Source organism: Heloderma suspectum, chromosome 4 (assembly GCF_057233095.1).
Source record: "Heloderma suspectum isolate Gila_16-S chromosome 4, 16-S_ref, whole genome shotgun sequence".
Lineage (NCBI taxonomy): Eukaryota > Metazoa > Chordata > Lepidosauria > Squamata > Helodermatidae > Heloderma > Heloderma suspectum.
In genome coordinates, this window is record NC_139461.1 from 79,696,872 (window position 1) to 79,724,826 (window position 27,955).

General features: G+C 44.7%; 1 protein-coding gene across 1 annotated transcript in view; it reads right to left on the reverse strand.

The window, feature by feature from the left end:
- The window catches only part of GREB1L (GREB1 like retinoic acid receptor coactivator), a 229,354-nt gene that overhangs the window by 7,603 nt on the left and 193,796 nt on the right, over positions 1-27,955 (reverse strand). The window contains exons 23-31 of the mRNA XM_084849730.1: positions 20,550-21,103; positions 18,033-18,135; positions 15,074-15,229; positions 14,701-14,840; positions 13,767-13,928; positions 11,997-12,201; positions 9,660-9,825; positions 7,556-7,783; positions 1,364-1,505 (exon numbers count right to left, since the gene is read on the reverse strand). Coding sequence (XP_084705856.1) covers positions 1,364-1,505; positions 7,556-7,783; positions 9,660-9,825; positions 11,997-12,201; positions 13,767-13,928; positions 14,701-14,840; positions 15,074-15,229; positions 18,033-18,135; positions 20,550-21,103 — 1,856 coding nt within the window. The remainder of the gene's footprint in view (positions 1-1,363; positions 1,506-7,555; positions 7,784-9,659; positions 9,826-11,996; positions 12,202-13,766; positions 13,929-14,700; positions 14,841-15,073; positions 15,230-18,032; positions 18,136-20,549; positions 21,104-27,955) is intronic.

Here is a 27,955-nt window from a genome sequence, read left to right on the forward strand (position 1 = left end):
CCAGGTAGTACAGCAGCGCATGAAGTATCCGCAGCAGTGGCAGCTAAACATAACAAGCACGTATGGCGAACTCTGGTTATGCTTTCAGCCATTAGGGGTAGCAGAATGACTATCAAAGAAGCAGTTGGGGGCAAGGGAGTCATGTAAGGTAGAAAAAGCCAGAAAGTCAATCCTGCAGTGGCTCAAGCAGAACTGTTAACATTTCCTGTACAAAGGCTGAAATATTGTGCTATGGATGTCCACTATACAGATGGGGAGACTCAGCTAAGAGCATTTTGTTGTGTTTCCTAGGGAAGTCAGCAAGTTTATGACCTGGGTTGTACCTAACGGCAGCAAATCATGGGTTAACCTATGATTTGCTGAAATGTGTCAGGTGGATTCTACAGCCATTTTGAATATTCAACCCCCAATCAAGGGTTACTATGTGACGTCTGAACCTGGACACTATAGTTTAATTGTGGGTTAAATGATCTACAATTAATATTTAGGTTAACTCTTGGTTGTATAACCCACAATTAAGCTATAGTGTCTTGGTTCGGACATCATGTAGCAACCCCTAATCAGCCCCATCGAGGGTTGAATAGTCAAAAAGGGTGCGGCATGTGCTTTTGCCACCATTGTGTGTGAACAGCTCCTGTAAGTACAGCCTCGAAGAGGAAGTGCCTGACGCAAAGGCTTTGGAATGGGAGGGGAGCATAGGCCAAGTAAGCTGTAAAGCCTTAGTAAGCAGTAAGCAGGGACAGGAGGGGATGTGAGAAATTCTGTTCTGCAAGTGGCAGCATGTTTCTTGATACAACCCTGTGTGTGCATGTATCTGCCTGTTTTTATCACCTGCCAAAAACTGGACACCAGAATTTGCACGCAGACAGCAACAGTGGATTTTAATTATTGCAATCAATTCCCCCCCCCCCCCAGGACCCTATGAGTATATATTTCTAGAAGGTCCCACGTTGCCAAGATAGTATTTCCCAGAGCAGCAATGGGCAACTTGTGGGCCTCCAGATGTTTTAGCCTGGAATGCCCACCATCTCTCACCATTGGTTATGCTGGTTTGGGCTGATGGGAGTTGTAGGCCAAAACATCTGGAGGGCCATAAGTTGCCCACCCTTGACCTGGAGAAATTTAGGCTGTAATCTTATACCCACTTTCCTGGGAGTAAGGCCCATTGAACTCAATGGGATTTATGTTTGAGTGGACCCGCACAGGACTATGCTGTTAACAACTCAACTATTACAATTCTTTTCCCCTCATCTGTGTCTTCACAATAAGAAGGGGCGGGTAGGAGAATCCAACCTTTGTCACTGGAAAAACAAACAAAAAAGATCATGTTTGGGGGGTGTTGTTGTTCAGCAATGGCACTCACCATGATTTTAGGTTTAATATCAAAGTCCTTTTGACCTCCAACCTGGATGTGTTTCTTCATGAGACTGAAGTTGTTAAAGCAACAGATAAGCAAGCCACTGCTGTTTGTTCTCAAGTTAAAATCTACATCTTCACAGAAATACCTAAACAATTGGATGCAGATTTACATGTGTTTATTCAAGGCAATGATAGATATCTAGCTGATATGACTTTTGGCTACTTACAAAAAGTTATACTGAGACCAAAAATCCTAGAACAAGACAAAAATAAAAGTTGCATATCTGCAATTGTTGTTCTCCATCAACAATTATATTTACGTAAATATTTATGTAGGCTAGAACAGCGAAAAATAGGGAACGCAAATGGCGGCCGCCGTAGCCGCCGCCATTTGCGTATGCTGTTTTTTGGGGGGCGGGTTAGCCTAAATACTTACATAGCCTATCACAGCTGCAAGGACGCCAATGGCGGCTGCAGCAGCCCAGCTGCAGCCGGCCAGGAGACCAGCTGCCGGAGCCGCCGCATCCGCCGCATTCGCCCCAGGTAAGCTCTGTCCCGGGGGGATTCCGCGGGGGGACAGGAGGCCATTCTGCCATGGATTCCGGACTCACTGGAATCCGTGGCGGAATTCTCTGCCATCCCTACACTTGATATGGCCACATGTACAGATGACTCAGTTGACTGGTGACATGGCAGGACAATCTTAAAAGCAATGTTAGCACTATAGAGTTGCCCCTCCTCACTAGGTGGCAGCCTCTGTCAACAGAGGCTATTTACAGGAGGAAGGAATGAGATTCCCTTCTCCCTTCAAATCCTAGTTCTGAGCAATGGATGGTAAGTGGGTTGCAAGTGAGAAGATGGCTGCATATGAAGAAGATGGGTGAACTACTAGTGCAGAATCATAGCTGCAAGCAGTTTCTCCCCTTCTCTGAGTGGTGTCCTACCCAACAGGGAAGGTGGGAAGATACCTATATAGTAGCTGGGTCCACTGATGACCTTCCATATGGCTAACGTACTGAGCACAAACATCAGAATACCCAAGCATCAGGGTGGGAGAACAGCACCACAGAAGCTGGTCTACATGTCTGTGGGGCTCAAACTTGTTGTTCTCTGGCACGTCACTGAGAAATCATCCTCTTCCAAAAATGGCATTTTTGCACTTATTAGATTAGCCCACCTTTCCTCCAAGGAGCTCAAGACAGTAGGGGTGAGCAACAAGCAGGCCACATACAGCCCCCACTGGTTCCCCTGACTCCACCACTGCTGCGCTGCCGTATTTCCAGTACAATCACACTCCCACGCCCCCAGCCTGCAACAGTTGTTTGGCGGGCTGGGGAAGTGTGATTCTGCTGGGAAGCAAGGTGTGCACTCCCCATGCACCCCATTCTGCAGGGAAACAGTGCACAAAGATCATGTGCCCTGTTTATCTGCAGAATTGCACTCTCCCGGCTGTTTGGCAGGCTGAGGGAGCACAATTCTGCTGGGAATGCAGCCACATGACCAGTTCTGGTTGCAGCTGTGGCAGGGAAGGGGTGACCTGTGTCAGAGTTCTGGGGTGTCCAATGAGGCCTACCAGTGCTCGGTGGTTGCCAACTTCAGAGGGCATGCATGGTCTTCCTGGTGCCTCATTTTATCCTCACAACAATCCTGTGAGGTAGGGTTATGCTACAAGTTAGTGACTGGCAAAAGGTCACCCAGTGAGCTCCATGGCTAAGTGGGGAACTGGATCTCCCCAATCCTAGTCCCACACTCTAACCACTACACCATGCTGGCTCTGATCACCATTGTTGTTGTTGAGTCGTTAAGTCGTGTCTGACTCTTTGTGACCCCATGGACCATAGCACGCCAGGCCTTCCTGTCCTCCGCTCTCTCCCGAAGCGTGCAGGAAGAGCTGTAAGCTAAAGTATGCTGGTATTTTTGGCCTCATCCCTTTTGCCTGTGTCCCCAAACTCTTTTGGCTTCAGTCCCACCCGGCACTGGAACACAGTCCCAGAAAGCTTCTATGAAACGGAATTCGGCCCTTGAGCTGAAAGAGGTTCCCCATTCCTGATCTGTTACAACCACATGCTCAGTGCAGCTACAGAATTCCTGACATCCAGCCTCTGCTTAAACACAGTGGAGGCTGGTGGCTTCAATTTCAGTGGGGTGATGAATCTGCTCTGGGTTTCAGTCAGAAACAGTCAGAACTCTCAAGGAGCTTTGCTTGGCTTCAGCAAAGGAGAACCCATCACATTCTGAGGTGATCTATTCCACTACCGAACAGCGTTCACTGTTGGGAAGTTTCTCTTTGGTAAAAGAATCTTGGTGGGCTTTGGTCTAATAAAGGAGTACGTCTCAGGGAAGTAAGTATTATTTTGGAAAGAGTACTTCCTAAAAACAAATCCTAAGTAAACGTCTCTCCAGCACAGTCCGATCCATGTTTAATCAGAAGTCTCAGTATGTCTAATAGAGCTTATTCCCCAGTAAGTTAGGATTGTGGCCCTAGCCTGCTTTTCTAACAAAGACACTCCACCATTACTTGCCCCTGAAATGTTTTAACTGAAATTCCTATATCAATAAACAATTATTTTGAGTACCTGTTTGAAGCTTTACCTTTGACTGTTTGTCATGTCAAATGTCATGGAACAAACACACATGATGTAGTAACCAGCAAGATAAGTATGGGTTATGAATGCTTCTAAGTATCCAAGCTCTTTTCACCATAGATTTTGAGTCACTACAATTCCCTGAATGGAAATCTTTGATTCTTAGGTTGTTTTCACATTTGCCACGAACAAAAGATCATTTTAGGCATGGGTGCTCCAATGTGTACTTTGATTTGTTAGCATGATATTTTTCGACTGTCTGAATCTTCCCCTTTGGTTGAGTGATCTGTACTGCATGTATATGCTAAAATGAAAAGAAAGCTTACTGGACTGGATCCAGATAGGCCATTCTGTGGCTGGAAGGGCTCCTTTCATTTGCAGAATTTAGTTATGTATTTAAAATATTTCTTGGCTGCCTTTCAGGGCAGGACCCTCACCCCCAAGGCGGCACACAACGATAAATATTGATGCAATAATAAAACCAGTAAAAACACAATAAAAACGGCAACAGCAGCAAACGTTCTAAAGAACAACAAACACCAGCATAAAATAAAACTTTCAACAGACAATTGAAACTACAGCTCAGTCTGATAAAACATAACCAGGGGAAGGCCAGAGCGAAGTAGCACGCTTTCAGGGCCTTCTTAAAAGCCTGCAGTGATGGTGCCTGGTGGACCCCCAATCGCAACTTATTTCAGAAGTGTGGGGTCACTGCAGAAAAGGGCCTCTCTCATGTGGTCGCCCACCTAACTACTCTCACAGGTGAGCAAATTAGAAGGGCTTCTCTTGCGGATCTTAAAGTGTGGGCTGATATGGATCAAGGCGGTCCTTCACGTAATTTGGTCCCGAACTGTTCAAGGCTTTAAAGGTAAAAACCAGTACTTTAAACGGACTGGCAACCAGTGCAGCTGGCACAGTATAGGCATCATATAAACTAATTGTCTTTCCCCCACCAACACTCAAGTGGCCACATTCTACACCAGCTGAAGTTTCTGGACCATCTTCAAAGGCTGCCCCGCGTACCATGCATTACAGTAGCCCAGCCTAGACATCACTAGTGGCATGGTCTGTCCTCTCCAGAGAGGACGGCAGCTGGTGTATCAACCTAAGCTGGTAAAATGCACTCCTGGACACCACAGTCATCTGGGCTTCCCCAGTTAGTGCAGAGTCCAGGAGGATTCCTAGGCTACTCACTTGGTCTTTTAGTGGGAGTGTAACCCCATCTAAGACCAGGTGTAAACCTCCATCTAGAGTAGTTGGTTTCCCAACCCACAGTAATTCTATCTTGCCTGGATTAAGTTTCAGATTGTTTACCCTCATCCACCCCAAAACAGCCTCCAGACACTGGTTCACAAGTTTGCACCAGAATCCAGAAGGCACCAAAATCCGGTGGAGGCTCCGTCCTGGAGGAAGGGGGCAGGGAGACTATTTTCATCAATTTCTCCTTCCTCCTGCAGCTCCCTTGTTGCCTCTCATGCTGCTCCAGAAGATTTCCCGGCCCTCCTGATCAGCTTTTGGGGAGAGCTTCTGGGAGAAGGAGGAATCACAAAGATTGCCTCTCTGAACCCATCCTCCAGCATGAGTGGAACTCTAGTAAGTACCAACTCTCATCCAACCCAAAGCATACAGGAATTATCCATGCTCATCAAAGCATACATGGAATCCTGGTTTGGAGCAAATGTCTGTAAACTTCTGTTGCTGTTGTTGTTCAGTCGTTCAGTCGTGTCCGACTCTTCGTGACCCCATGGACCATAGCACGCCAGGCCTTCCTGTCCTCCGCTCCCTCCCGGAGTGTGCTCAAGTTCATATTCACTGCATCGGTGGTGCTATCTAGCCATCTCATCCTCTGCCATCCCTTTCTCCTTTTGCCTTCAATCTTTCCCAGCATCAGGGTCTTTTCCAGGGAGTTTTCTCTTTGCATTAGGTGGTCAAAATATTGGAGCTTCAGCTTCAGTATCTGTCCTTCCAAAGAGCAGTCAGGGTTGATTTCCTTTAGGATGGACTGATTTGATCTCCTTGCAGTCCAGGGGACTCGTAGGAGTCTTCTCCAGCACCACAGTTCGAAAGCATCAATTCTTCGGCGCTCAGCCTTCCTTATAGTCCAGCTCTCACAGCCATACATTACTACTGGGAAAACCATAGCTTTGATTATATGGACCTTTGTCGGCAAGGGGATGTCTCTGCTTCTTACTATGCTGTCTAGGTTTGTCATAGCTTTTCTCCCAAGGAGCAAGCGTCTTTTAATTTCATGGCTGCAGTCACTGTCTGCGGTGATCTTAGAGCCCAAGAAAATAAAATCTGTCACTGCTTCCATTTCTTCCCCTTCTATATGCCAGGAAGTGATGGGGCCAGATGCCATGATCTTCGTTTTTTTTAATGTTGAGTTTCAAACCAGCTTTTGCACTCTCCACTTTCACCCCCAACAAGAAGCTCTTTAGATCCTCTTCGCTTTCTGCCATTAGGGCGGTATCGTCTGCATATCTGAGGTTGTTGATAATTCTCCCAGCAATCTTAATTCTGACCTGTGATTCATCCAACCCAGCATTTCTCATGATGTACTCTGCATATAAGTTAAATAAGCAGGGTGACAATATGCAGCCTTGTCGTACTCCTTTCCCAATTTTGAACCAATCGGTTGTTCCATGTCTGGTTCTTACTGTTGCTTCTTGACCCCTCGTACAGGTTTCTCAGGAGACAGGTAAGGTGGTCTGGTACTCCCATCTCTTAAAGAATTTGCCAGAGTTTGTTGTGATCCACACAATCAAAGGCTTTAGTGTAGTCAATGAAGCAGAAATAGACGTTTTTCTGATCACCATACCAAATTATAATGTGGCATTTACAGGGGAGGAAGACATGTCAAAACCTCACCAGTCTTTCCCTCTTTCCAGCTAGTAAGCTGCATTCTTGCAAGGACAAATCAAAGTAGAGATCATATTCACATTGGCTAAAGCTTGCTCTTTGGACCATGAATTCTCACCTCCCTTCCAATTCCAAACAGGTCAAGGAAGCATATTAAGCCATCTGGCTCATGCAGGGGTATACCACATGTGGAAATTGCACTTGATATGGCACTGAAATTGCATGAAATTCATAGAATCATAGAATAGAGTTGGAAGGGGCCTACAAGGCCATTGAGTCCAACCCCCTACTCAATGCAGGAATCCAAGTCAGAGCATCCCTGACAGATGGCTGTCCAGCCTCGTCTTGAACGACTCCAGTGTGGAGAGCCCACCACCTCCCTAGGTAAATTCATTACCTTTACCCTTAGAAAACTTCCATTCATTTCAAGGGGGTGAGGGTTGTGCTGGGAAAAGTTCCTGAAGACCATCTATGCCCTGATTCAACTGGAGTTCCAATGCAAATGTCAGTCTTTTTCATTTGCAAGCTTGCCCCACCCCTTTTTTTGGCAGCTCCTTTTTTCCTTTAAAAAAATTATTTTCAATCCATATTTCAAGCCATGGACTTGTATATGGAAGAACTGCAATCCCAGAACTAATTCTGCTTTCCTTCTAGTGCACATTGGTCTGTCTGCAAACCTCATCCTTATTTTTAAAATGGTAATTGTTTACATCTATAAATTCAAAGCAATGCTAGTAGCTTGCTTTACCTACCTGTTTAGGTCATATTGCACATTTTGGGTCAGGTCTATGTTGAGCAGGATAAAGTCATGTATATGGCACCTGGAGAAGGGAACTTTGGGTGTTCTAGAATTCAACTTGCTGTTCCATTTCGGAATGCCCAGTATTGCATAATGGACAATTTTTGGTGTGGCTTCAATGTGCTGCAGAACACACTTCAGAGACACATTTTTACTGGTCGATCCTTGATCCATGGACTGGCTATGAAAGGCAAAAGGTTTTTATTGTAGTAAATTACACATGTACTCAGAGGCACTAATGACTGTACTGAAGCTCCTAGAAGTGCAAAACCCATATAGAGATATGGAGTGTGCAGCAGAGCACAGAGAATGTGAGCAGCTCCAGGAAGACTGTGACTCCAGCTCAAGCATTAGAGGGGAAAAAAAACACATGGCAAGTCCTAATGGTTGCGGAGTGGGTGGAGTATTAAACTTGGATCATGGAGTTCTGGGTTGAAATTGCCATTCCACTGTAAAGTTCACTGGACAAGTCACTGGCTGCATTTGGACGAACAGAGGGGTAAAAGAAGCCCTTGTGGCTTCTGCCCCCACCCCCACGATTTGCATAATAACCTGCAACGCAGAGCAGGTTGCCATGTTGTCTGAACCTGGTGCAGTGCATGGTGGGGGTGGCTTCTTACCAACGCCACAATCCCTACTTAGAGCCATGGGTTGCGGCGTGGGCAAGAAGCCACTTCTGCTGCACCCTGCACCAGGTTCGAACAACCCGTCAGCCCACACTGTATTGTGGGTAATTATGCAAATCGCAGCCACGTGCACAGCACACGCAGGGGCGGGGGGAGAAGCCACACCCATGATCATCTGACACAAGTCACTCTCTCTCTTAGCCTAACTACCGCACAGGGATATTATGCAGGTAACGATATTGGATGGGTAACTTTTATCTAATGTCTCTGTTTTATTTGCTACACTGGTGTGTTATGTGTATTTTTCTTTGGGATTTAAAAATATTTTATTATTAGGTTCAATTGTTGTTAGCTGGCTTGACTGGTGTGTAGTCACTAGAAGGATGGGATATAAATGTTTATATAAACAAAGAAAGAAGTGGGGGACAATTATATACAGCAATTTGAGTTTCTTGGAGGAAGACCAGGATACAAATGTGATAAATAAATGCGTTTTGCCTGCCCAGAAGCATTTGGTGACTGCTGTTGGGAACTAAACAAACTACAGGCTCTCCATCCATGGTTTACCATGATGTCCAAACTGAGGATTCTGGCTTGTCTTTCCCCAAACAAGCTAGAGTCATAAGGAGTGTTTTGCTGTTGGCTTATGACTCTGGCTGGTTTGGGAAGAGACAAGTCCAGGATCTCCGGTATGGAAGTCACGGTGAACAAACCACAGATGGAGGGTCCATTGTTTGTTTAGCTGCTTTGGCTGGTAGGAAGAGCTAAGTGGAAGTGATTGGACAGCATGCACAAGCGTGCTGCTTGACCCTAGTCCCCGGAACCCTGGCTTATCGTAACATGCAAAAAGGCCCAATGAATTCCAAACAAAACTTTTAGTAGCCTTGCAAACAGAAAAGCGTATCACTGGCCCTATATCAAATCCACTGATGCACACACAAACTGTTATAAATGTCAAATATGTATTCATCTTCAAATGGCAGAAAGAGAAATGACAGTTTTCATCTGTGGCTGAATAGTGCTGAATACGTTTGAGATTATTCTTAGTAAGATTTTCCTTTTGCCTTTTTAAAAACCTCTGATTATAGTCATGTACTAGATCTATCAGAGATGCAGAACAGTGTTCCAGATCAATTTGCCAAACCATACTAGTGCTTGGCTGCATTATCTACATGATAGGAGCGGGGCCAAGCCATTGGCCCTACCCAACATCACATGACTCCCCACCCCTGATATCTATGCTCAACGTGTAGATGTAGGGCGTGGGGAACTGCACGATGCCAGGAGCAGCATCAGCAGCATGGCCCCACTGCCCTTTCTTGCATGGACCCCCTTCACACAGATAATGTACGAAGGACCTAGTGTATTGCTCCAAGATTCTGTTATAGGTCGCAATCTTCACATCACTCTGATTTTGAGACATTGACTTACCTGGACTGTTCTTGGACACCACGACTGTTCCATAGGACACAAGAATCATCCATGACAACAATAAAGGGCCAGACACACTGACGCTTGACTCCTAGCTCTTCCAAACGGTTTCTCTCCAGTTCCAAGTTATGGTAAGAAAGCTCTTTAATAAGGAATCTGGCAGCACCTGAAAACGCATAGCATAGAGCTTTCTCTTGTTTTGCGAGAGGAAGACTGAGACCTCTAAATCCCACAGAATAGTAGTGAGCTTATTAAGCAAGACAATGTGGATATTGGCTTTTCTGATCTCTAAGGGGTTAGAATCAAGTGGAACTGTGCTGTACGAAAGGGTCCAAAGAAGGATGGACTCTGAAGCTAGGATAAGTTGGATACTGGCACACTGCCCAAAGAGTGCTGGCTACAGAGTCAATCACTTTGCTTCATCTACCCTGAGAAGACTCAGTGCAATAAATATCCTTTAAGAATGATACAGAGTGCTGTTTATCATTTTCATCATCACAGTTATTGTAACTTCGTACCACTGGGATATCCAAAATGACAAAGGATTTTACGAGGAACATGTCTTAAGAAAACCACATGGTAGCTTAGAAAGTTTAGCCTACTTGATTTTTGCAAGGACATTCAAGCTTCAGCACGTTGAGCTGGGATTTTTAATCTGTTTCTACCTCTCGGCTAGGTTCATTGACTTTGCTCTATTAAAGTTTGTTTTGGCACTTTCTACTTTTGTTTGTTTTGAAAAAATAATTGTGATGAAAAATACACAAGTTGATCAAGATTGCTTTTGTGACTAAGGAACTGAGGTTATAGCCAAAACTGGAAACTGACAGGCCCATGAGGGGCACCTTGAGTACCACTTTTTGGTGGAAAGGCAGGATATAAATAAAATCAATAAGGAATAAATATAATAAGAGGGTCAAAACCTATGGTCAAAGGCAGTCCCATGAAGTCCCCATGCGAGATCAGCTAAAATTCTAAGGCACTGTCAAACTGGAGCTATTTTAATTTTTGAAATAATTCAGTGAAGTAGAAAGTTATGAAATCTTATTTTTGGTGTAGCGGTGAATGAAAATGGGAGGTCCTTGAATGAACCTAGAAGAATGCCATGATTTTATTCCAACGAGTAGGCCTGTGCCCAATTTCAGCTTGTTTCCTAATAAGGTATCAGCTGATTAAAGAATTGGTTGTTGATTAAATCTGTATATCCCCACTCAGCCATGAAGCTCATTGGGTGACCTTGGGCCAGCCTAACCTACCTCAGAGGGTTATTGTGAGAATAACATGGAAAGTGGGGGAACAGCCATGTACACCACTCTGAGCTCCTTGGAGGAAAGTCGATTCTCAAACCGTAGTAATTAAAACTGCTCCCCCCCCCCACTAATTAAGCAATGTGAAAACCTACAGGATTGATACTTGCTAGGCAGAGGGCTCTGACATAGGAGCTCTCCATTTATCCGAACTTCTTCTGGCAACAGCCAGGCAGGGCGGAGGAGTGACACAGGCTTTTACAATCTCTCCCTCTCTGTTTTAGCATTTTGTGCTAGAAGGGCCTCTGAGCCCACCTAGTTTACCTTGCTGTGTGCAGGGATGGGAAGAGAGAGGCGTGTGGATCCTGCAGATCCATGTCCCCTCCCCACCCACCAGCACGCCCCCTTTTCTCCCTCCCCTTTGTCGCCTGGGGTTGTGAAGAAGAAGAGCCGCAGCGCTGAGAGGGAGCGCTGCGGTGGCTGGGAGGGGTGAGGAAATCCGAGCAGGGATTCCCCCCCCCAGTGTCATAACTCTGTCTTTGGCCTGGGGTAGTTATGTCATTGGGGGGGCAGGGGAAATCCCTGCTCAGATCCATATTTCACAGTGGTGGGGAGAATTTGCCATATCCTATGGCCCCTGGGACATCCTCCCAGGGAACACAGGAATGCTCTCTGAAAGTTTAGTCAATTAAGCTATCAAGTAAAGCTTGCACTCCTATTTTCTACCAGGCTATTATTACTGTGCTAACGGGTGGGATCGCAATCAAACACAAAGTGCCAGATGTAAGCAAACTGTCTTCAATGCAATACAGAACAGGGTAAGCAAGAGAAACTGTAACGGAAACCAAAGAGAACAAAATGTATATGAAGACATAGAGGATAAATGTGTTAGAGACACCATGAAGAAGAAAACCTATCACTATTTACATATTTAATGCTAACTGGACATAAGTATTTTTATAATCTCTATAATTATACTTCCATGTCACCAGCTGGTATGTTCAGCATCAAAAAGTGTTATGACAATGTAAATGCTCTTTACATACAATAATCCCCCACCCTGCTGCCTGGTTGCTCATCTTGCCTTACTTACCAACTCCAGCATTGTTGAACATGCCTGGCAAAACCAGCATGATATGGTTGGGCCAATACTTGCGATAAAGTGGCATTTCATATTCCTTGACCACAAGGAGATGGAGGTGGTTGATGCCTTCCATAGCATGGTAAAGGTTCAAGAGGCCATGCTCATGGCGCCCACTTGATGGAGTGAAAATAGGGCTCTTTACTGCATTCAAATTCTGTTGGAAGCATGAGCCAAATGAGGATTGTATATATCTCTATATAGCTTATGTGATATGTTATGCACACACACCAGCTCTCTCACTCTCTCTGTGGCTTCTGATACTGGAGGGACAACATTTGCTTCTGATGTTGGAAGGACCTGGAAGTGGCATGTGTATACCAGTAGCCCAGTGTGACAAGGATTTCTCATAATTCTCACCTGACTTCTTCTTTTCCCATGGATGTCACTAGTTTCTACTGATTTCTGTTCTATAGGAAACATTTATAGCAAGGGTGAAGAACTACCTTTTGGTGGGGAGATGGATGACCCTCCTCCCAGCCCTCTGTGGGTTAAATGATGTCAAGGGGAAGCCAGATGGAGACGTGATCCTCCAACTGGACCTTGGCCAGGGACCAAGACTGATGTAGTTTGTCTGATGCAGTTTGGGAGACAGAAAATGTGGCATGTTTCAAATGCCTCCTGAAAATACACTTGTTCACCCAGGCTTTCTCTGCCTTATAATTAATTGCAATTAATCATATGCTGTTCCATCTTACTGTTCCTTGTATTGTTTTATATTGTTATTGTAGCTGGAATGGTTTTTAATAGTGTATTTTAAATGTGATTTTTAATATTTATATGTGAACCTCTTAGGGGTTTTATTATATTAAGTCATATATAAGTATTACAAATAAATAAACCAGGTCTTTAAAACATATAGCAAAAGGGCCAGATGAATTTCTCATAACAGGGAGTTCCACAGTGATGGGGCCACCACTGAAAAGGCCCTGTGTTTTGTGCTTGCGAGCCTGATGGATCTCATCAGAGGGCCGAGGAGAGGCCCTCAGAGGCTTATTATAATGGTCAGGCAGGCTCACATGAGTGCAGATAGTCCTTCAAATAACTTAGACCCAAACTGTTTAGGGCTTTAAACAACTGGCATGTTGAACTGGGCCCACTGGTTATTGGATGTGCATATATGGTCCAATCACCCCCCCGCCCCCGCTGAAGCTTTCAATCCATATTCAGAAGCAGCTCCATACAGAGCACATTACAGTAGTTCAGCCTGGTTGTAACTAATGTATGGATAACTGTGGCAATGCCTGCTTTATCCAGAGAAGAGTTCAGCTGGCAATTCAGCCAAAAGTGATAGAAGTCACCGATGCCATCTGCCCCCGCCCCCATTGACAGCGCTGAGTCCAGAAGAACCCCCAAACTGCCCACCTGATTCTTCATGAGGAGTGAAACTCCATCTAACATCGGTTGCACACCTCTATCCAGACTGATCTATGGATTCCAATCATGCAGTGAAAGAAGCATCACCAAACTTCCACAAATTCTGCTAAAAGCCTGATCGCTCAAGGCTTACCTGTGGCCAGAAATGTTTGTGAGATTCTGTCTTATGGTTACCTTCTGGCTAAAAGAAAGTAGAGGGGAACCAAACTCCAGATCTGGAACTGAACACCAGCTTCCCAGATAAAACCCTTCATCTGTTTCACTCACTTTCTCAGGGTAGATCTATACTGAGAAATGATGGTATAATAGGATTCATTTTATGCAGCTAAAGCATGTTTCACCTACCTTGTCAGACACAAGAGGAAGACGCATGCTTTCCAAATGTTTGCCCTGCTTGCTGAAGACAAAATAGCTCTCTTTAGATTTGGGGATTATAAAATGAAGCTGAATCTCTTCTCCTAACATTGAGGATGAGAATGTAAATGCATGTAGGGTAGAGTCAGACATCTGCATGCAAGAGAGAGAAAGGAATTGTAACCCACTAAGGAAACCATGTGCAAACATGAACATATTTTGGTTTGTGAGGTTAGACTGCCAATACTGTTCAACAAGTGTGGGCAACATACTTTATAGAAAATATTGCACCAATTTAGGAAAACAGCTAAATGGGGTCCATTTTATATAGATTTGTTATTTGCAACTAATAGTATAGGACATTAGACTTTCTCACTTCTTACATCAGGCTCTTTAAAAACTCCTGCAGCTTAGCAGAAAGTGGCTGCTTTTCATATTGTTAGCAAAACAGTGACTAGAGACACATAATAGATATTTGACTTCCTTAAAAGGAGGAAAAGAACCACAGAGTTTTCTGAATTGAATAAGCTTTTTGTGAATATTGAGGGGCAGGCAAGGCAAAGGGAAGATGCACTGTACACACCTTGAACTGCCTCTGAGTGCGTCACATGCAAGTGACTGTGTGTGTCTGTGTGACAGCGGAAGAATGTGTCTTAACTGGCCAAGAGGTTTATAGGATTCCAAAACAAAATTCAGCAAACCCTTACAGCAGATCTACTCTACAAATGCATGTTGGGGTTTATACCACTGACTGTCACTCACAAGAATCTTGGGAGTCGGTGTTTGGTGAGGGCATTAAGTTATTTCTGTTAGAGATATCCCTAGCTCCTCTGACAGAATGACAGATACCAGAGTTTCCAAGACAAAAAGAATGATGGCTAAACATGTTAGGCATAAACATGGCCTAAAAGAAAGCCCTGCATACCGGAGCTGAAAGATTTATGTCCATATATTGATGGCACTGTTCACAGTGATGGAAAGTATTGTAAGCTGCATACTTTGTCAACATCATAGACACTGTATCCCGTTTCCTGGGTTCCTCAGCTTTGGTTTCTTTGCTTGGTTCTGCGGACAAAGACAATGAAGGAAAGCAGCCAACATATGTAAGAAATTCTGCTCATTTATGAACCGCCCAGAGAGCTTTAGCTATGGGGCGGTATTAAAATATAATACATGAAATGAAATGAAATTTAAACATCCACAGTAAATTGATAGTTCTGTTGCAAGCTTTCCCCACTTGGTGCCCTTCAGATGTGTTGGACTACAACTTTTATCAACCCAAGCCAGATTTCACTTACCTTGCTTTATTCTTTGCAGCTGCTCCGTATACACTGGACTCATAAGGACATACTTAGGATCATGCACACTGAGATCAAAGGGCATTTTACTGATGATTTCAACATCAGGCCACTGGTCGTTGCTAGACTGGGCAATTTCACTGTCCTCTGTATGGTCTAAAAATTATAACAATTGTGAATATGTGTATCGTAGTTTCTACTGCATAAGTTCTTCATGCACATCACACACATCATTTCAATAATTCTTACAACTACCCTCTAAAGATAGATAGTATTACCCCCGTTTTACAGATGGGGGTCTGAGAGACTACAGCAGAGGTGGGCAGAAGGTAGATCAGGACCTACCGGTACATCTCTGGATGATTTGCAGTACATCGGCAATGGTTTCAGACTCTAAACTGTTTTAACAATAGCAACAACAAAATGATTTTTGCCACCTGAGTTAGACTGCTGAAATGAAGAAAGCCTGAGATAACCAGTACTGGGCTTTTGTGTGAAAGAACTGTGAACTGAGCTCAGTTCAGTTTTGGTACTGAAAACAAATTCCCAAGGGCAGAATGTGCTTAGTGGCACCCTGTTCTTTAATTCTACGTGTACATCCCTAGCACCTGGCTCTGGTTTATGGATCTTGGGGTTATAGTAAAAACAAAAAAAAAGTAGATCCCACAAGCCTGAAGTTTGCTTACCCCTGGACTACAGGTTCAGGACTAATAAAATAAACTTCTGCTACATGCATAATTATCTTATGTAATTCATTGTTACAAAACATGGTAATGTCCACTAGATCAGATAGCTCTAAAAGGGGGTTAAGCAAATTCATGGAGAATATAGTCTATCAAAGTGTATTCATAATACTCAAAAACAGAACTTCCATGTTCAGGGAGAGTATACCACTAGATTTTGAGGCAATTACAGGCTTGCTGTCATCACCGTGATCAGCTTCTGAGCTTACAGAGACAATGGACAGGTCACTACCGGAGAATGGAGGCTTTGAGTCTGAACCAGCAAGTCCGTTAATGCCAATAACATTCTTGCTACAAAAGCTAGATTCCATTGACAAACAGGAATGATGACATGTATTTCTAGGATGACAAATTATGTCCTAAATTATACTATTGTATAAATGGAATAACACAAATATTTATCAAATAATGAGGAGGAGGAGGATGTGGGTTGGGGACTGGTCTGAATTACCTTTCAGGGGTCCCTGACAGCCCAGTGCCCAAGAGATTCAGCACTCCTTCCAACTATTTAACCTTAAGATTTCTGTAAGTGGAGCTATCAGTGTGGGGACCTTGAGGCCATATCTCTTAAGACCTCTTAAAGGACAGTTGATAGATGGTAACATTCTGGCAATGTGTTTCAATGGGAGCTAGGATGGCCCAAGAAGGCACAGGTCAGGGGTACAGAACCCACAGGCTACACATGGTTCTCGAAGCTCTCGGTATGGCCCATGGACTGCGGCAGGGAAATGCTGGGGCTTTGCTGGGACAAGACTCTGCCTCCGAGATCACTGTTTTCCTGTTGCTAGTAGCAGTGCAGAAGCAGCAATCTCACTGGGGATTGCTTGGGGTAGGAGAGGCAAGCCCTAGTGACCTCGCCTGTGAGATCGCTGTTTCTCTGCAGCGACAAGTGCTTATGTGTGTGCATCCGGGGGGGGGGGGGGGAATGTGTGTGTGCAACTGTGCGCACACTGTGTGTGTTGTGTGTGTGTGCATGCCCATGTGCAGCCTGCAGCCCAGCATCTGGCACTGGATTTTTGCCTTGGGGGCAGAAAGGTTATGCATCCCTGGCAGAGGTGATGGGCAGAGATGACTCATCTTCTTTCCCCTGCTAGAGAAGGGGAGGAGCAGGTGAAGTCTGTAGAAAGAAATCAGTCCATGTTGGAACTGGATCTGAAAAGGACGCAGAGAGCTGGCCCTGCTCTCTGCAGGAAATTCTGTGGCACTATGGTTTCCCTAGATACATGATGGAGAACAGGAATCTGCTGGAGTCTTAATGCTCTGAATCCTCATCTTATGCTCAGTCTTATATCACAGAAATGCCGTAAGCCTCCAGCGACCTCCTTCAAAGGCAGGGGTACAAAACCTCAGGCCTGGGGGCCAAATATGGCCCTCTGAGGTTCCCCAAAAGGCCACATCCCCTTTCTGTGGCCACACCCCATTTCTCCCAACCACTGAACGTTTGATGGTTTCTTGGCTTTTATGCAATTTCCCCCCCATTCTAAAAGGCTGAAATGCCTTTCCTAACGCTTCGTTACTGGCAACAAGTGTTTTAAGCTAAAATATGCTGGTATTTTTTGGACTTTTGATATCATTTCTTTGCCTCTGGCTGCCATCCATTTTGCTTCTCCCCTCACTGTCTGGAATGCAGCTCCTGAGAGCTTCTCCAAAATAGAAGTTGGCCCTTGAGCTGAGAGGGATTGTGGATCCTATTCTAAGGGAACTGAATCCTAGGTAAGAGCTGGTACCCTGAAACTTCTCACCACTTGGAAGTGGGGTGTACACACATATCCTCCTCCTCTTCCTCCTCATGCTGTCGTTGTTGTTGTTGTTATATAGCTTTTGAATGAAAGCTTGCTTTTCACTGTTGTACTGGGCATACGTTTCATATTAGAATAGTTTCAAAAGCCCAAAGGATGGGCAATTCATCCTAGTGTCTGCAGAACTTAGGCAGCTTCCTGTCCCTGAAAATGCTCTTTGCATTTACTTCATGTATGTTATTTAATCATGATTAAGGACATTGAAATCAAATTCTCCCTGACCAACAGAGATTCATGCATTCCTAGTCTGATTGCTCAGGTGGGCCATTGCTAATGCCAGTTTCTCTCACTTAACACTGTGGACATATCTATACCACAAAATTAAATGGGTTTCCCTCTTCCCAGGGCACTCTGGAAGCTACACCCTTGACAGAGAGAATGGATACTTAGAAATGAGAATTGGCCCTTAGTACTTACTGGTATTAATATCTTCCTCATCATATACATCCACCTCGAGCAATCTGATCAGCATGCGAAAGAGAATTCGTAGAAACTGCAGGTAGGAGCCAGTCTTCCCAACCTAAACCAAAACCAGAGGGGGAAACTCTTTGAGAAAATATAGCATAAATTCATAGATTCATAGAATAGTAGGGTTGGAAGGGGCCTACAAGGCCATCGAGTCCAACCCCCTGCTCAATGCAGGAATCCAAGTCAGAGCATCCCTGACAAATGGCTGTCCAGCCTCGTCTTGAAGGCCTCCAGTGTGGGAGAGCCCACCACCTCCCTGGGTCATTGGTTCCATTCTCCTATTGCTCTAACAGTCAGGAAGTTTTTCCTGATGCTCAGCCGGAATCTGGCTTCCTGTCACTTGAGCCCATTATTCCGTGTCCTGCACTCTGGGATGATCAAGAAGAGATCCTGGCCTTCTTCTCTGTGACAACCTTTCAAGTACTTGAAGAGTGCTATCATATCTCCCCTCAGTCTTCTCCTCTCAAGGCTAAACATGCCCAGTTCTTTCAGTCTCTCTTCATAGGGCTTTGTTTCCAGTCCCCTGATCATCTTTGTTGCCCTCCTCTGAACCCTCTCCAGTTTGTCTGCATCCTTCTTAAAGTGTGGTGCCCAGAACTGGACACAGTACTCCAGATGAGGCCTAACCAGTGCTGAGTAGAGGGGGACTAGTACTTCCCAGGATGTGGAAGCGATGCTTCTATGAATGCAGCCCAAAAGAGCATTTGCCTTTTTTGCAGCCACATCACATTGTTGGCTCATATTCAGCTTGTGATCGACAACAATTCCAAGATCCTTCTCGCTTGTAGTGTGGTTGAGCCATGTATCCCCCATCTTGTAACTGTGCATTTGGTTTCTTTTTCCTAGGTGCAGAACTTGGCATTTATCCCTATTAAATGTCATTCTGTTGTTTTCTGCCCAGCGCTCCAGTCTATCCAGATCACTTTGAATTTTGTTTCTGTCTTCCAAAGTATTAGCTATCCCTCCCAATTTTGTGTCATCTGCAAATTTGATCAGCATTCCCTGCACCTCCTCCTCCAAGTCATTAATAAAAATGTTGACGAGCACTGGGCCCAGGACTGAGCCCTGCGGTACCCCACTCGTTACCTCTCCCCAGTTTGAGAAGGTCCCATTGATAAGCACTCTTTGAGTCCGATTCTGTAGCCAACTGTGGATCCACCGGACCGTTGTTTCATCTAGCCCACTTTGAGCTAGTTTGCTCATCAGGATATCATGGGGCACTTTCTCGAAAGCTTTGCTGAAGTCGAGGTATATGATGTCTACAGCATTCCCACAGTCTACAAGGTAGGTTACTTGATCAAAAAATGAGATCAGATTTGTCTGGCAGGACTTGTTTTTGACCATGTTGGCTTTGAGTAATCACAGCATTGTTGTCAAGGTGCTTCCAGATGGATTGCTTTATGATCTGCTCCAGAATTTTCCCAGGGATTGATGTCAGACTGACTGGTCTGTAGTTCCCAGGTTCCTCCTTTTTACCCTTTTTGAAGATAGGGACAACGTTAGCCCTCCTCCAGTCATCTGGCACTTCCCCCGTCCTCCATGATTTCTCAAAGAGAATAGACAGCGGTTCTGAGAGTTCTTCTGCCAGTTCCTTTATGACTCTAGGATGCAGTTCATCTGGCCCTGGAGATTTGAACTCATTCAAAGTAATGAGGTGTTCCTTGACCATATGCCTGTCGATCTCAACAGATTGCACAAGGGTTATGTGCGATGCATTGCACAACAAGTTGCACAAGTATAATGCACAGCCGTGCTTGCGCAAACATAACTTTAGTTGGATTCTTGTCTTGCGTATAGTTCAAAACCTAGTTTCTGCCACAGCGACATCATTTGTGCTAACAAAATGCCACAGTTGGATACTGCCCCAAGATCCCAAGTTTGAACCATGATAACCAGTCCCTTCCTGGCTAGTTTTACCTGCTCACATGAAGGGAGGAGCAAAGCAGGAGTGAATAGGCTGTGTGCACCAACAAGCTGCTGTTTATAGTAAGCCAGGATAAGGCAAGAATCCTGCTTATAGTTATGTGCAAGAGTAGCCACTGTCAGTCTCATTGTAAACATTGCCTGGTGCTTCACCACCTGGTGCAAACACTGCTCCAAACCCCATGCAGATGCCAGTACCTCTGCTCTACAGCATAAATCCCATGGCTTAATTAGCACACTGGCACATGGTGAACAAGAGACACACAGCAGCATGCAGATGGCACTGGAAGGTCATCTGGAATTAGAGTACTACCGACATTAAATAAACCTACATAGTTGTGCCCACTTTCTAAAGTGTTCTATGCAGCAATTATGGAAGCACATAAACATGGAGCATGGAAGACACTAGCAAAGCATTTAAATTACCTCAATAATCACATTGCTTGTCTCCTAACATGTATTTTTATGGGCTAAACCCAGGTCTTCCCTGAGTTATTAACCATTTTGACCAAATTGTCTACCACAAGATGGCCATTCTTTTACCTGTGGGGGTCCTGTAAGAAGTAGCCGTCGAGGGTGAAAGCTCCTGCTGGTGGTGGTTTCACTGTGGTTACTGTAGTCCGCGTGGTGTTGCTGAGCTGTGGTCCACTGCCTGTAGTACAAAGACTGCTCTTCACTGGTCATGTCCTTGTGCACCAAAGGCCTCAGAGAGCTCACCCAAGACACATCGGCATGAGGTGAGAGAGAAGAAAAGAAAGGCGGTTGTCCACTTTTCTGTGAGCCAAGGAGGCAGTAGGCAGCTTTAGACAAGATCACAGTCCGGGGTAAGGACACACGCAAGGCCTTGCAGTCTTTCATGGACTGGCTAGGCCACCGGAACGTTTGGCTGATGGAAGGGGATGCTGCTGACACTTTAGAAGTGGTACTGCTGGCTATCTGGTTGCCTAGAGAGTCACATTCTTGTTTCAAGTTCTCCGCAGTGGCAAAGATTTCATCGACTGAGCTACTGGCCACATTCTGGAAGTTCAGGGATGACAGCGGCTTCTGAGACTTGTCTGCCGCACTGGAGGAACTCACTCCATTTTCTGCTATAGAACCTGAAGAAAGAAAGAAAAGAAAGAATGAAAGAAAGAAAGAAAGATAATACTTAATAAAATACAGTACAGAGTGTCATCACTCATTTGCTGCCCTATAACTTTTATACCGCAAGTGTTTTTACCCATGCTATGAGCTTTCAAACAGCCCCAAAAACCAAGAGCTGAAAATGACAGTGGGTCAATAAGAGAACCAGCCAGGTCTTCTGCAGTAAACCTTTGGCAACTAGCAGAAGTGAAATGGGTACAGCTGTCCTCATCAGCCCAGCCTATCATACATTTTTAGAGGCATAGGAGCTCTGCCTTAAGCAATAGGAGAGAGCCGTCTCTCTCAAACTGGCGCCCTCCAGATGTGTAGGACTACAACTCCCATCACCCCAACACCAGCCACACCAGCAGAAGGATGATGGGAGCTGTGGTCAAAAACATCTGGAGGGCACCCAGTTGGGGGAGCCTGATGCACAGGGTCTAAGAAGAGAAGGAATGGGATGAGCAAACATGGTTGTCACTTTTTCCACTTTAACAGCAGCCAGATGGAAAGAAATTCAATAGCTGATGTTCATCCTCGCAGGTAGATAGGAATTTTAAAAAGTGTTGCCTGCTTACTGTCTTCAAATCACCTGCTGTTAATGGCTTAGGAGCAAGACCTGGAAAGAGGTGGCAACCTTACAGCAACACAGCTTTGGAAGCTACCAGACAGAAAGCCAAGGGTGGAAAGGATTAGCAGGTTTGAACAGGCCCCTCTACCTTTAAGGACCAGTACACTCCCAATCTTTTAACAATGATTAGGGGATTATGAAGAGGCCATGGGATCATGTGCTCCCTCCCCACCACAAGCATCTCCCTCATGCCAGTCAGCACCTTAACTCTAACTAGGTTTTGTTGTTCAGGATTTGAAACCAGGATTTGAAGAGCAATATCCTGTGGCCTACTCCTGATCGTGGTTGAAGCGTTAGCAGCATAATGTCTGCATGAGTCCCAAGAGATGCACAGAAGGGTACATTCCACCAGGTGCAACTTATCTTGTCTTTCTAGGTTCTACCCTTAAAGGTGGCTTAAAAATAATTTTAAATAAATAAATAGAAATAAATAAGCAGAGTGATTAAGAAAAGCCAGTCCTGTTGAAACTGTCACTTCTATGCAACTCTTACAAGTACAGGGATCCTCTCCAGGTTTGGACTTGGAATAGCTAAGGAGGCAGTGAGGAAGCAAGATGAATTTCACAAGGTTTGAACTAACCAGCCAGATCTCCTATGGAAGAAGAAAGGCCAGGCAAGCCATGGGCCAAGGTCACTCCCATACTTCCTTTATATATTACATTCACATCCCACCTTTCCTCCAAGGAGCTCAAGGCAGGGTCCAGCCAGGAAAGGTTCCCCACTAACATTTTATCTTTACAAGAATACAGGTCGGGCTGAGAGAGAGTGACTGGCCCAAGGTCATCTAATGAGGTTAATGGCTGGGTGAAGATTTGAACGTGGGTCTCTCCAGCCCTAGTTCAATGCTCTAACCCAGGGTTGGGCAGAAGGTCGATATGCACCTACTAGTATATCTCTGGGTAATGTGCAGTAGATCAGCAAGGATTCCTGACTCTCAATTATTTAAAAACAGCAATGACAAAATGACTCTCCCCAGCCCTCAATTATACTGCTGAAATGAAGAAAGCTCAGGGCAAGAAGGAACAGATTTTCATGTGCAGCGCCATTCAGTTGTCATGCTCTAAACACATTCCTGGGATCAGAATTCTTTTAACTCTAAGTGTGTGACATTTGCACAGGGCTCTAGTTCCTGGATGTTAGGGTTCTAGTAAAAAACAAAGCAGATCCTGCAAGCCCAGCATCTGCCAACCCCTGCTCTAATTTCTGCATCATCCAGGCTCCAATATTCTCACTCTGAAGGACATGACAGACCAGCATGGTGGGCATAGTATCATGGTTCACTTTACCACCCATCTATAGGTCTGTGGTAGCAGCTTTGCCTTAAGAGAAGCATAGATGTCACCACTGCTTTCTGGGCTACAGCTTTATAGACCAGCGTTCCCTAACCTGTTGCCCTCCAGATGTGTTTGACTACAACTCCAAGCATTCCCAGCTAGCATGGCTGGCTGCAGGATGCTGGAAGTTGTAGTCCAATACATCTGGAGGACACCACATTGGGGAAGGCTGGTCTATAGAGATCACCATTGTGACTCTAGGCTACATTTTTATTTATTTATTTATTTCATTTCTATACCGCCCAATTGCCGAAGCTCTCTGGGCGGTTCACAAAAATTAAAACCAAACAACACACAATAAAACAATTTAAAATATATAGAACATTAAAACCACAATATAACAATACAACCACAATAAAACCTAGCAGCAGTACAGGAATTTAAAATACAGATTTAAAACAGCAAAGATAAAAATTTAGAAAGCTAAAAAGCCTGGGAAAATAAAAAGGTCTTCACCTGGCGCCAAAAGGAGTACAATGTAGGCGCCAGGCGAACCTCACGAGGGAGCTCATTCCAGAGCAGGGGTGCCACAACAGAAAAAGCCCTCCTCCTAGTAGCCACCCCCCTCACTTCCTTTGGCAGGGGCTCACGGAGAAGGGCCGCTGATGCTGATCTTAAGGTCCGGGCAGGCACATATGGCATCAGAAGAAATGATGTACAACTGGCTTAGAAAGCAAGTGACAGCATAGTTTTCTTGATGCTAAGTTAGAAGGACATTTAAGCCTTCCACCTACATGCAAGGCTAATTCTGAGAGTTCTGATATTCTGTGTATAAGGAAGCAGATGTCCATTACTAATGATATTTTACAGTTATCCTCACACAACAGTTACTGAATAGGGAATGGCTGTGCCATATTCTGTTGTTGTTCAGTCGTTAAGTCGTGTCCAACTCTTTGTGACCCCATGGACCATAGCACGCCAGGCCTTCCTGTCCTCCGCTCTCTCCCAGAGTGTGCTCAAGTTCATATTCATTGTATCGGTGATGCTATCTAGCCATCTCATCCTCTGCCATCCCCTTCTCCTTTTGCCTTCAATCTTTCCCAGCATCAGGGTCTTTTCCAGGGAGTTTACTCTTTGCATTAGGTGGTCAAAATATTTGAGCTTCAGCTTCAGTATCTGTCCTTCCAATGAGCAGTCAGGGTTGATTTCCTTTAGGATGGACTGATTTGACCTCTTTGCAGTCCAGGGGACTCGTAGGAGTCTTCTCCAGCACCACAGTTCGAAAGCATCAATTCTTCGGTGCTCAGCCTTCCTTATAGTCCAGCTCTCACAGCCATACATTACTACTGGGAAAACCATAGTTTTGATTATACTAACCTTTGTCAGCAAGGTGATGTCTGTGCTTCTTACTATGCTGTCTAGGTTTGCCATAGCTTTCCTCCCAAGGAGCAAGCGTCTTTTAATTTCATGGCTACAATCACCGTCTGCGGTGATCTTGGAGCCCAAGAAAATAAAATCTGTCACTGCTTCCATTTCTTCCCCTTCTATATGCCAGCAAGTGATGGGGCCAGATGCCATGATCTTAGCTTTTTTAATGTTGAGTTTCAAACCAGCTTTTGCACTCTCCTCTTTCACCCTCAACAAGAGGCTCTTTAGATCCTCTTCGCTTTCTGCCATTAGGGTGGTATTGTCTGCAAAACTGAGGTTGTTGATAATTCTCCTGGCAATCTTAATTCCGACCTGTGATTCAACCAACCCGGCGTTTCTCATGATGTACTCTGCATATAAGTTAAATAAGCAGGGCAACAATATGCAGCCTTGTCGTACTCCTTTCCCAATTTTGAACCAATCAATATGCAGCCTTGTCGTACTCCTTTCCCAATTTTGAACCAATCGGTTGTTCCATGTCTGGTTCTTACTGTTGCTTCTTGACCCCTCGTACAGGTTTCTCAGGAGACAGGTAAGGTGGTCTGGTACTCCCATCACTTTAAGAATTTGCCACAGTTTGTTGTGATCCACACAACCAAAGGCTTTAGCGTAGTCAATGAAGCAGAAAGAGACGTTTTTCTGGAATTTGCTTGCTTTCTCCATGATCCAGCAAATGTTGGCGATTTGATCTGCCTCTTTGAAACCCAGCTTGTACTTCCGGTAGTTCTCAGTTCACATGCTGCTGAAGCCTAGCTTGTAGGATTTTGAGCACAGCGTTGCTGGCATGTGAAATGAGTGCAATTGTGCGGTACTTTGAACACTCTTTGGCATTGCCCTTCTTTGGAATTGGAATGTATACTGACCTTTTCCAGTCTTGTGGCCACTGTTGAGTGTTCCAAATTTGTTGGCATATTGAGAGCAGCACTTTAACAGCATCATCTTTTAGGATTTTAAATAGCTCAGCTAGAATGCTGTCATCTCTGCTAGTTTTGTTCTTAGTAATGCTTCCTAAGGCCCACCTGACTTCACTCTCGAGGATGTCCAGCTCAAGTTCAGTGACCACACTATCAGGGCTATCAGGGACATTAAGATCTTTCCTGTATAGTTCTTCTGTGTATTCTTTCCACCACTTCTTAATCTCCTCTGCTTCTGTTAGTTCCCTGCCTTCTTTGTCCTTTATCATGCCTGTCTTTGCACAAAACGTTCCCTTGATATTTCCGATTTTCTTGAAAAGATCTCTAGTCTTTCCCATTCTATTGTTTTCCTCGATTTCTTTGCATTGTTCATTTAAGAAGGCCTTCTTGTCTCTCCTTGCTATTCTCTGGAAATCTGCATTCAGCTGGATATATCTTCCCATTTCTCCCTTGCTTTTCACTTCCCTTCTTTCCTCAGCTACTTGTAAAGCCTCATCAAACAGCCACTTTGCTTTCTTGCATTTCTTTTTCTTGGGGATGGATTGAGTTGCTGCCTCCTGAACAATGTTACAGATCTCCGTCCATAGTTCCTCAGGCACTCTGTCTATCAGGTCTAATCCCTTAAATCTATTCCTCACCTCCACTGTATATTCATAAGGGATATGATTGAGGTCATACCTGAATGGTTTAGTGGTTTTCCCTACGTTCTTCAACTGAAGCCGAAATTTGGCAAGAAGAAGCTCATGATCTGAGCCACAGTCAGCTCCAAGTCTTGTTTTTACTGACTGTATAGAGCTTCTCCATCTTTGTCTGCAAAGGACATAATCAGATTTCGATATTGACCATCTGGTGATGTCCATGTGTAGAGTCACCTCTTGTGCTGTTGGAAAAGACTGTTTGCTATGATCAGCGTGTTCTCTTGGCAAAACTCAATTAGCCTTTGTCCTGCTTCATTTTGTACACCAAGGCTTCCTACTTTAGCATTCCAATCCCCTATGATGAAAAGGACCTCTTTTTTTGGTGTTAGTTCTAGGAGGTTTTGTAGGTCTTCATAGAACCGATCAACCTCAGCTTCTTCGGCCTCAGTGGTTGAGGCATAGACTTGAATTACTGTGATGTTGGTTTGCCTTGGAGTCGTACTGAGATCATTCTATCATTTTTGAGATTGTACCCCAGTACTGCTTTTCCCACCCTTTTATTGACTATGAGTACTACTCCATTTCTTCTAAGGGATTCTTGCCCACAGTAGTAGATATGATGGTCACCTGAATTAAATTCGCCCATGCTTGTCCATTTTAGTTCGCTGATTCCCAAGATGTCAATGTTCAAGCTTGCCATCTCATGTTTGACCACCTCCAGCTTACCTTGATTCATTGACCTAACTTCCAGGTTCCTTAACAATATTGTTCTTTACAGCATCGGATTTTCTTTTCACCACCAGACACATCCACAGCTGAGTGTCCTTTCGGCTTTGGCCCAGCCGCTTCACTCTTTCTGGCACTACTTGGAAATACCCTCTGCTCTTCCCCAGTAGTATATTGGACACCTTCCGACCTGAGGAGCTCATCTTCTGGCGTCATCTCTTTTAGCCTTGTGATACGTTCAATGGGGTTTTCTTGGTAAGAATACTGGAGTGGGTTGCCATTTCCTTCTCCAGTGGACCACATTTTGTCAGAACTCTCCACCATGACCTGTCCATCTTGGGTGACCCTGCACGGCATAGCTTATGGCTTCACTGAGTTATGCAAGCCCCGTCGCCACAACAAGGCAGTGATCCAAGAAGGGGTGCCATATTTAGATCACCTTTATTTTATTTTCAAAATGTATATACCACTCCATATCTAAATATATTCCAGAGCAGTGAACAGTAAAAGGAATAAACACAATATTAACAAACAGAATACCAATAAAAAACAGTGGCTGGTCAATCAGGGAAGGCTTGTTGAAATAAAAATGTCTTCAGCAGGTGCTGGAAACAAAACAACGTTGGTGTCTGCCTGACAACCAGAGGCAGAGAATTCCACAGAGAGGGAGCTACCACACTGAAGGCTCTACTCCAGGTGGATTCCAACTAGGCCATAGGTCCATGCGGAACCACCAGGAGAGCCTCATCTGATGACCTCAGTGATTGAGAAGGTTGGTAAGGGAGAAAGTGCTTGAGATTCCTGGTCCCAAGTTGTTTAGGGCTTTATACACTAGAAACAAAACCTTAAACCGGGCCTGGTAGTGAATAGGCAGCCAGCACAATTCCCTCAGCAAAGGAGTTACATGCTGAAAAAGCTCCTGACAACAGCCAAGCTGCTGCATTCTGCACTAGCCACAGCTTCCAAACCAGCCTTAAGGGCAGCCCCACATAGAGTGCATTGCGGTAGTCCAATCTTGACGTTACTAGTGCCTGTACCACTGTGGTCAAGCTATCTCTGTCCAGGAGAGGCCATAGCTTGCCACTTCCCCCTCTACACCATCTTCCCACTCATCTGTCCTTCCAACTCTTGAGATCATATCCCATCCTTCTCTTTTCTCCTGAAAAAATGGCATCACCTCTTACATTCCTACTGATTTCACAACACATCCAGAAAA